General features: G+C 37.7%; 1 protein-coding gene across 2 annotated transcripts in view; it reads right to left on the bottom strand.

Moving 5' to 3' along the window:
• The window catches only part of LOC106875223 (WD repeat-containing protein 26), a 39,773-nt gene that overhangs the window by 980 nt on the left and 27,972 nt on the right, over positions 1-10,821 (bottom strand). For both annotated transcript variants that reach the window (XM_089359598.1, XM_089359599.1), the window contains exons 8-14: positions 10,149-10,289; positions 8,587-8,706; positions 6,710-6,855; positions 4,697-4,775; positions 3,637-3,766; positions 2,428-2,601; positions 1-53 (exon numbers count right to left, since the gene is read on the bottom strand). The exon at positions 1-53 is cut by the window's left edge. In XM_089359598.1, coding sequence (XP_089215724.1) covers positions 22-53; positions 2,428-2,601; positions 3,637-3,766; positions 4,697-4,775; positions 6,710-6,855; positions 8,587-8,706; positions 10,149-10,289 — 822 coding nt within the window. In that variant the 3' untranslated portion in view covers positions 1-21. The remainder of the gene's footprint in view (positions 54-2,427; positions 2,602-3,636; positions 3,767-4,696; positions 4,776-6,709; positions 6,856-8,586; positions 8,707-10,148; positions 10,290-10,821) is intronic.

Below are 10,821 nucleotides of genomic sequence, written 5' to 3'. Positions count from 1 at the left end.
CCATTTACACTTAATCCTTCATTATACAGGTGTACTTCGACCAGATTCGTTATCTGAAAAATGCAAAAGAAAAAACTTGATAAGCATAATAATAATCCTTTCTACTTATAGGCACAAGGCCTGATATTTTTTGTCCGGGGGGGGGGGGGGGGAGTCAGTCAACTCGACTCCAGTGCTAAACTGGTTACTTATTCCTGAAAGAATGAAAGGCAAAGTTGACCCCAGCAGCATTTGAACTTGGAATGCAAAAACAGAGGAAATAATGCTTTTTTTCTATAGATTTGGGGAGAGGGGGGATAGTCGATCACAGCGACTCCAGTACCTGACTGGTACTTAATTTATCGCCCCTGAAAGGATGAAAGACAAAATCGACCTCAGCAGAATTTGAACTCAGAACATAGCAGCAGACAAAATACTGCTAAGTATTTCGCCCACTGTGCTAACGATTCTGCCAGCTTGCCACCTAACAAAAAAACGAAAAAAAACCAGATGAAATAATAATAATAATAATAACAACAACGCATTGATGCAGTACCAGGCAGGGGCTCTCATGGCTTCTGATCCTAACTGACTGATAGTGTTATCATGTACATGTTTTGTCTTCATATAAAACACGGGCTACAGCAAATATTCTGCACGGTACCACAAATTTGCTTGTCAGTTGCTTGACTGTAACCAGTCGAGCATGTCCCTGAGTGGTTGATGATATGTGCATCTCTGATCACAAGCAGTAGTCTGGGAGCTTCATAGCCATGTATTGAGAGGGATTCTTTGGAGTTGAAATAATTCACCTCTGGAAACCTGGGGGTTTCACTCATCATCCTTCAACAACCTCTTTCAAGGACCTTTTGAGTGACATGAGCTACTGGAACTAACTGAGAAAAATATGAGCCCCATCTACAAGATCATGCACTGCTTATTTGGATATGACATCACCAAAATGCTAGAAATGATAACCAAACTTTCCTCACACTATACCCTAATGCCAGAAAAAAAGATACATTAGAAAATATAATCCAGGACACATAACTGAGAAAGGTGGGATGGTTATGGCTGGAATGCTTTTGATCATAGCTCTACTGGATCAGGACCAAGTTGGTGAGGCTAAACAGCTACAACTTCCCATGAACCTTCAGCTTACCTACTTGACATGAAAACAGAATGGTTAACAGTAGGAAGGGATTTCACTCAGCTATAAAAACATTTCAACAACTTCTCTGCCATAAGACATTCTAAACATGTAAGCATGGGAAAATGTATTTATAATATAAATAAATAAATCATCATTATCATTATTGCTTAATAAACGTCGTTACCTTCATTGGACACGAAACTCGGCTTGCAAAGACCTGTTGGGGCAAGGGAAAGCGAAATCGTCATGGCACCTGTGCCCAGCATCGCCTTCCTGGCACTTGTGCCGGATGGCATGTGTAAAGACATTCGAGCGAGATCATTGCCAGTGCCGCCGAGCTGGCTCCTGTGCAGGTGGCACGTAAAATACACCATTTTGAGCGTGGCCGTTGCCAGTACCGCCTGACTGGCCTTCGTGCCGGTAGCACATAAAAGCACCCACTACACTCTCGGAGTGGTTGGCGTTAGGAAGGGCATCCAGCTGTAGAAACTCTGCCAAATCAGATTGGAGCCTAGTGTAGCCATCTGGTTTCACCAGTCCTCAGTCAAATCGTCCAACCCATGCTAGCATGAAAAGCGGACGTTAAACGACGACGATCATGCTGGTATGGGTTGGATGGTCCAACAGGATATGGTAAGCCAGAAGATTGCATCAAGCTCCAATGTCTGCTTTAGCACAGTTTCTTTGGCTGCATGCTCTTCCTAATGCAAACCACTTTACTGAGTATACTGGGCGTGTTTTTCACAAAATTGACACTAGTGAGGTCAGCAAGTAAAGACATCCCAACTGAACTGCCATGAGGTGGCTTTATGCCAGGTGATGAGAGGCTAAAGTAAGACAGGGGGACAGTAACAGGTGTCTTGCTATAATGGAGATGAACTAATACTAATAGAGGAAAAGAGAGGATGGTGATGATGAGGTGCCAGGGCATATCCTCAAGGTACAAGGTGAATGGAAGAGAAAAGAGTAACAAAGGATCAGAGAGGGTGAGTGAATAAGTAAGATTGTAAGAGTGTGAAAAGAGAGTGACAGAGGGAATAGAGATGGAGGTAGGGTTGTCTGCGGTGAACATGGATGGAGATATGGTCAATGGTGAATATCAGTTGGGTGGGAGAAGGCGGAGGAAATAAGAATAGTTTGTAGAGGTGATAGGTGAAAGAACATGATGTAAAATGTGGCGGGGATGTGAAAGAGATGCACAGCAGCCAGGTCAGAGGTATATAGGTGAGAATAGTAAAATAAATCAAAAACATAAAAATAAAGTAGGGTTTAAAAAAAAAAAAAAAAAAACTTACCTTTTTTGGTTTTATCAAGAGGTCCCCATATTCTAATTGTGCCATCATCTGAAACACTGGCTAACATGCTAGGCACTTTAGGATTCCAGTGTACACAGTTGACAGTTCTAGTGTGTCCTTCCAACACAGTTATTGGAACTTCTTTTCGAATGTGCCAAATATAAACTTTATGATCTAGAAAATACAATTAAAAAAATATATATATATCACTAACATAATATCACTTCACTGAAGTCAACAGGAAAGTCTCTATATGATCAATGAATTCCTAGAAATAGAGCTAATTCTTCCTTTAATCACACCCTTTAAAAGGGTAAAGACCCCTTCAGTCATGAATGACCATGGGATTGCACCTAAAAGTTCTCTTCCTAGGCACAAGTTTGGCCAAGATTGCTTATGGAAGTCCAGCAGTTGCCCATGCATACCAGCCTCCACTTTCCATGCCACCGATGTTATCCAAGGGAAAGGCAATGGCCGATACAGCTTGGTATCAGCGATATTCTTTTCTACTCTAGGCACAAGGCCTGAAATTTTGGGAGAGGGGACAGTCAATTAGATTGCCCGCCCAGTACGCAACTGGTACTTAATTTATCGACCCCGAAAGGATGAAAGGCAAAGTCGACCTCGGTGGAATTTGAACTCAGAACATAAAGACGAATGAAATGCCGCTAAGCATTTCGCCGGCGTGTTAACGTTTCTGCCAGCTCACCGCCTTAGTGTCAGTGATATTACAACTCATTTCTACAGCTGAATGAACTGGAGCAATGTGAAATAAAGTGTCTTGCTCAAGAACACAACATACAGCCCAGTCCGGAAATCGAACTCACCACCTCTTGATTGTAAGCCTCGGGCCAACCAAAGCCTTGTGAGTGGATTTGGTAGATGGAAACTGAATGAAGCCCGTCGTATATATGTATGTATATATATATATGTGTGTGTGTATGTGTTTGTGTGTCTGTGTTTGTCCCCCTAGCATTGCTTGACAACCGATGCTGGTGTGTTTATGTCCCCATCACTTAGCGGTTCGGCAAAAGAGACCGATAGAATAAGTACTAGGCTTACAAAGAATAAGTCCCGGGGTCGGTTTGCTCGACTAAAGGCAGTGCTCCAGCATGGCCGCAGTCAAATGACTGAGACAAGTAAAAGAGTAAAAGAGAGAGAGAGTAAAAAGTTTATACAACAGCACATAATGTACAGAGTTAAAATTACCTTCACTACCACTGGCAATGAAATCTTGATTTAATCCACCAAAACACGAATGTATTGTATAGAATCCCTGGGTAACACCCTGAAATTTTCGAAGAAGGCAGCGATCCTTAAGATCCCACAAATGGACTCCCTAAAAGATAAAACAAAAAAAATGTATAGCATTAAATGATAAACAGAAAATTGGTTTTATTCTTTCTTTTCATTTTTCTTCATTTACTCCAGAAACTTCTTAACTAAGTGAAAGAGTAACTGCAACAACATCCCTGATTACTAAAATAGCATGTAGTAGCTTTGAAATAATAATAATAATAATCCTAGAAATGTCACTAAGCATTTTGTCCAGCATGTTAACAGTTCTGCTAGTTCACTGCCTTAACTCTCTACTATTTAAACAGGTCATATCCAGCCCAAATATTCAACCTGCTTTATGTTCAAATAGACCAGGTCCAACCTCTCACACCTATCCTGCAATGTCATTCTTAAAATAATCACATCTTCAAAATTTCAAAGCTACAAGATAATACAGGATCGATTTAGAAATTTGTGAATAAATAAGTATTACATTTGACAGAGTAAGCTGAATGCTAAAGGGTTAATAACAATACAACTTTACTGTACAAACTGATCATGAGTTTTAAGCAAGACAACTAGATATTATTATCCAAGAGAAGATGTGAAAGGAGTGCATTATCATCATAGGAGTGCATTATCATCATAGATGTGCCCATGTTGGCTGTTATGGATACAGCAATCAAAAAAATAAAAAACAAAAAAGAAAAGTACCAAGACTTAGCAAGGAAATTGCAAAGTCTGGAGATTTTCTGCAAATGTAATTCCTGTAGTTATAGGTACCCTAGGTACCATTATCAACAGACTTAGTAAGTCCTTTAATGAGATTGGAGTAATGGCAATAATACAGAAATTTATTCTATTAGGAACAGCAATGATTGTTTGAAAGTCCTAGTTGTGACCTAACATCAAGGATATCGATTCCAAATGTAGCACATTTAAGCATACCTTCAAATAATAATTCAAATACCGGAGTAATTGGAATGTTTACCTGAGTGGCCACATTTAATAAAGCTAATTTTCCAGTTTCATCTAAAGTGAAAGACATTACAGGATGATCTTCTTGTAATCTGTGGAGAAAGTAAAATGAAAAAAAATAAACACATTTAAAATCCTTTTGTTACTGTATTACTGTTGAAATATGCTGCCTTTGTTTCAATAAATTTTGAAAGCCATGAAAAACATAGTAAAATTATTTTGTCAATATTAAAGTGGTGCTTGAAACAAATTAAAATGGAATTTTAATAGGTTTTGAGATCACTTTAAAACATGAAATTTATATCAACGGATTCAGGGAGGTCTTGGTGGTTGGTTGTTGTTGTTGTTGGCACTCCGTCGCTTACGGCATCGAGGGTTCCAGTTGATCCGATCAACGGAACAGCCTGCTCATGAAATTAACGTGCAAGTGGCTGAGCACTCCACAGACACATGTACCCTTAACATAGTTCTCGGGGATATTCAGCGTGACACAGTGTGACAAGGCTGACCCTTTGAATTACAGGCACAACAGAAACAGGAAGTAAGAGTGAGAGAAAGTTGTGGTGGAAGAGTACAGCAGGGTTCGCCACCATCCCCTGCCGGAGCCTCGTGGAGCCTTAGGTGTTTTCGCTCAATAAACACTCACAACGCCCGGTCTGGGAATCGAAACCGCAAGCCTATGACCGCGAGTCCGTTGCCCTAGCCACTGGGCCATTGGTATTGGTTGGTATTGAAAGGGTAAAGAATACAAGAAGTAAAAATTAATTTAATGATGCTTTTTTATTCACTTTATCAAGTATTTTACAACCATCAATATCATTTCACACACTTATGCATGAGTAACTTGATCTGCTAAAAATAAAAACCAAATTTCTCTCACATCTGTTTCTTAAAAAAAAAAACACATTGAATATTATACTCTTAGATACATTATAGCTAGGAGGCACGTAAAAGCACCTACTACACTCTCGGAGTGTTTGGCGTTAGGAAGGGCATCCAGCTGTAGAAACTCTGCCAAACCAGATTGGAGCCTGGTGCAGCCATCTGGTTCACCAGTCCTCAGTCAAATCGTCTAACCCATGCTAGCATGGAAAGCGGACGTTAAACGACGATGATGATGATGATGAATAAAATATCAGAGGATCATTGCTGGAACATCTTTGACCATAGTTCAAATAAATTTGGGGACAAACAGCAATAACATAAATGTTAGTTATTCCATAGGTCAACAGAATCTGGATTGTTAGTTCAACCACATATCAATAGGATTTGGGGCTAAACAACAGTAATACCTTCCCTGCAGAATCCTGCTGCTTTTTCTCAGACAACAACCAAGTGATGATAGTAGTTGATCTTGCCATACACTTCACTGATCTAACTTGATCAAAGACACCTTGAAGTGAGATATATGAGGTAGAGGTTGTCATGGATATATTTACCAGAGGAGACGGGCCTGGGTTCACAAAATTTTGCACACCTCTGATTTAAATTGTCAACAATAGGTGCCAGCCTCTTGGCAAGCACCTTAGCCAAGAAATCTGAACTACTTGTGTATTGTGTCCCTTTTGTGTGAGTCCTTCTTCAGCATTGTTTGCTGTCTTTAGGTCACACAACTTGGAACATCCTGCAGTCTGCTGCTATTTGTAACAGATAGCTGACAAGTTAGCAACAAACTAACATGGTATATCAACTAAGTTCATAGTTATAGCATCCCTCTCCGTGAACAGCTTATTACAGGGTTGTCCAACACAACTGTCAAAATCAGTTTCTTGCAGCATTCTGCGTCTTGACCATGACTCAGCAAAGACTAATTAGGTAGGCACCAAATTCCACTGAATACTACTCCAGCAAAGTGTTACTGAAAATTTGCAAACATCTGCTCAGAACTGGGTGGCATGCATCCACTATGGTCCACCAGATATCAAAGAGTAGATTTGCTGTCACAGTGTTCCTTCACCACCTTTACCCATTAAACAATATTTGCTCCAAGAAATAATAAAAGTAACAACACATGAGAAATACTTACATATGAAAATCTGATTTATCTTCAAAATTGTAGCCTCTTATTCTATTGTGGGTGTCAGCAGCTAAAACAGCTTTCCCATCGTGTTGACATGCAAGGCACTGGACTCGAACACCTTCCCAATTATCAAAAAAATTGCCATCTTGATCCTGCAAGATCAAACAACAAGGGAATTTAACTCTTTCAAGTCCTGTAGTAATTTCCTTATGGCAATCTGCTTGAAATTGGATTTGATAAAAATAAAGGTAGTCTACTTATGGAAATAAAATTAGTATTATTGCATGGATAAACTTCATGAGAGGATGTAACGAATGTTGATGCATATTGTGAATGTGGTTTTACCTGTTATGTACTTTTTATAATTGAATATGCTGTAATGTGAAAGAAGGAGCCTACATGATAAACAGTTTGTGTACCACAGAAGTTGAAATGATGTAAGAAAAAAAACACAATTTGACACTTTCCCAGAGTAATACTTCACTGAGTGAGAACACACTGTAGCGCTTAAGTCATATAAACAGGTAAGGGTTAGCAACAGTAAGAACATTCAGCTGTAAAACAATGCCTTGATAAATATACTTGCCTAACCCATGTTGGCATGAAAAAAATCAGATGTAAAGCCAAATTAAAATTCATATATCAAGTCTAAGATAAGTCCTGGTGTTGTAGAAAAGCAAAAAATGAACATTCATATATTTGTCACCTACTTACACATGTAAATTAAGTTGATTACAGGTAGCTGTTTCCATATGTATAGCTGTAGTGAGTGGACACAAGTAGGGGGAATGGGTGTTAGGATACGTTGAGAGAAAGAGATTTGAGAGAGAGACATTTTGTGCAGGTAAGGTTTGCAAGGATACAAAGGGAGGAAAATACAGCGAGTGATGAACCAAGTCAGAATAAGGTGTTGGGAAGATCGTTTGTTGAGGAGAGGCTTGTTAAGGACAAATTGTGTGCAGGGACATGGACATTAACAGCATGCCTTTATGGCCTTTAAGTCTCAATTCATTGTCATCTCTGTGAGGCACAACATCAGATCATTTTTCACACTATATCTCAAGTCTTTCTCAGTCCCCCTCTTCTACAGGTACCTTCCACTTTTAGAGATCAGCACTTTTTTATGCAGCTACATCACAAAATGATCCCAGCACAGTCTCCTTTCTTGCACACTATAATCGATGCCTCTTATTCCCAATTTTTCTCTTAACACATTTACACTTTGTCGTACATGTACATTGATATTGCACATTCATTTCTTTCAAGCTTTTGCATGTCCTCTGCAGTCATTAGACCATGTTTCACTACCATGTAGCATAGCTGTTCATACACAAGCATCATACAATTTGCCATTCACTCTACAGAAGAGGTCCTTTGTTACCAACAAAGGTAATAGCTCTCCGAAATTTGCCTAGCCAGTTCCAATACTAAGACAACGCTTTCAGAGTATCCATGGATGTTAAACAATGATGCCAACGGTGAATAATGTTAGAGGGTCTTGAAGAATGATTTGCTGTATCTGTTCCAGCACTGAGTTTTAACAATACCTGGGATGACAATGTAGCCAAGCTGTATTGATTCAATTCAAAGGTCTTGCTCATGAACAAACTTTGGTGGCATAGGGATGACAGGATTCTATATATGAGTAACTGCTAATTTTCTTTAAAAATTTGTGTCTAGGCCTACAAATGTGTGTGTATATCTAAGTTAGATTAAATCAAAGATTATAGCCATGAGAGGTATTACCAGTGTTATAATGAATTTGAATGACAAAAAATCCTGACTTAAGCACATCTTAAAAGCTCTGTATCTTCCCATTTATAATATATATATATATAAAACAATAACATGTTTCAAAAATGAGGGAAGAAAACTTTGCTTACACATTGGTAGAATTGTCCTCTAGTGCCTCCTGTGAAAAATTCTTTGCCATCTGCATGCCACGCAGCACTGGTTAAACTATCTTCAGGAGATTGACTCATTTTAGCTTTCAATTCACTAGTCTACAAAAACCAAAAATAGAAAAGGGTAGAAAATGTTAATCTTGATAGTGTTACAAAGCTGGATCAAGAAATAACTTATATAAAACCTCTGTAAGGTTCTGGATAATAACAAGACTGAAAGACAAATGACACAAGTACTTGCATGAATTATTAAGGAGAGTGAATAGAGGGGAAAATTGAAACCACACCAATGACTGTGGTATCACTTACTTTTGGAATAATATGAAAGGAGTAATTATTGATAAAGGTTGTTACTTTTAGCTTTGTATCACCTCCAACATAGAACAAGTTGAAGCAGTTATATATATATATGTACTCACAAACATACACAATAAGGATTTTAAACTTGAATTTTCAAGGTGCAGGCATGGCTAAGTAGCAAGAAGCTTCCTTCTCAACCACATGGTTCCGGGTTGAGTCTCACTGCACGGCACCTTGAGCAAATGTCTTCTACCATAGCCTTGGGCCAACCAAAGCCTTGTGAGTGGATTTGGTAGACGGAAACTGAAAAAAGCCCATCATATATATTTGTGTGTGTCCATACATGTATGTGTTTCTCCTGCATGACCACTTGACAACTCGTGCGTTTACATCCCCATAACATAGCAGTTCACCGAAACGGATCGATGGCTTAACAAAAAATAAGTACTGGGGTTAATTAATTCAGCTAAGAATTCTTCAAGATGATGCCTTAGCATGGCTGCAGACTAATGATTGAAACAAGCAAATGATAAAAGAACACTGAAAAACAATTTCCACCCCACTGTCACAATTAGAAGTTAATAAGCTAGAAATACTGAATAAAGTTTCCCCTTTATCTTACATTGTGGTGGTTTACATGGTTCTCCACTTAATAAACTTCATCATTTTCTATTTCCAAATGCCTACAAATAACAAGCTCAATGCTAATTTATCCACAAGTCAAGCAAGTCTATGTGGTTACTCAATTTGCTACAAATATTGGCCAAATTTCACTCAAATCACCCTGCCTTCTTAAAAAAAAAAAGTGATCACAAAAAAAAAAAGTGTTCTTGTCAATTAAATCCAGTCAAAAATAACCAGAGACTAATCAACAACAATAGCAACAACATTGACTAATCCAGGGGTTTTCAAACTGTGGTCCGCGGACCACAGGGGGTCCACAAGGACAAGACAGGGGGTCCGTAGACAGCAAATGCTTTTTATGGGCAATTTGATTTTATATATGTTTTTTAATCGAAATCTTTTAATTGACAATAAACCTATTTGTTAAATACTGTTAAATAAATAAATGTAAAAATATATGATATTTTAAGCAAATATGTATAAATTTCATAAGCGTTTATAAGGGGGTCCCTAAGGTAAAGCCTGAAATATAAAGGGGTCCGCAAGCCAAAAAGTTTGAAAACCCCAGGACTAATCTACATTTCAATACATTCAACACACCAGTAAAACCACCTCACCTCAACATTCCATAACCAAACTTCAGCACAGTCGTCTGGACCACAAGCAATGATGTATTTACTATCTGGATGCCATGCTATATATGATACACCATAGGAGTGACCTTCATATGCTCTACGCATCAATACTTCAAACGTATACTGTTTAAAAATATTAAAAAAAAAAAAAATATAAGCAAATTAGAGAAAGACGAAATTTAAAATGGGTGTTCATGTATGTATGCACATGTGTGTAAGTGTGCATAAAATATGTATGCATGCATGTACTGTTTACATTATAAGAATTTAGAAAATTTGAGATAAGAAATAAATCATTTCTACATACTATTATTTTTAGCTTTATCTATTTCAGAGATATATATATATATATATATATATATATTAATAATAAGAAGGAGTTATGATGCAAAAACATATATATTAAATGAACATATTTATCTTCAATATATATTTCTGTATAAAGAAAAAATTTATTAAGAGACTTAATAAATCAAAATTCCTTTACACATCTTCAGGAAAAGATAAATATAACACCAGAAAAAACACACTCTTGTTAAAAATACAATCCGTTCATGGCGAAAATCTCACAATTACAAAAAACTGAAAAAAATTTTCAAAAAGAACTATTTATCATAAACATGTATATATATATATATATATATATATATATATA

The sequence above is a fragment of the Octopus bimaculoides genome, chromosome 11 (assembly GCF_046866305.1).
Source record: "Octopus bimaculoides isolate indiv1 chromosome 11, ASM4686630v1, whole genome shotgun sequence".
In the NCBI taxonomy this organism is placed as follows: Eukaryota; Metazoa; Mollusca; class Cephalopoda; order Octopoda; family Octopodidae; genus Octopus; species Octopus bimaculoides.
This window is presented reverse-complemented; position numbering and strand designations above follow the sequence as displayed.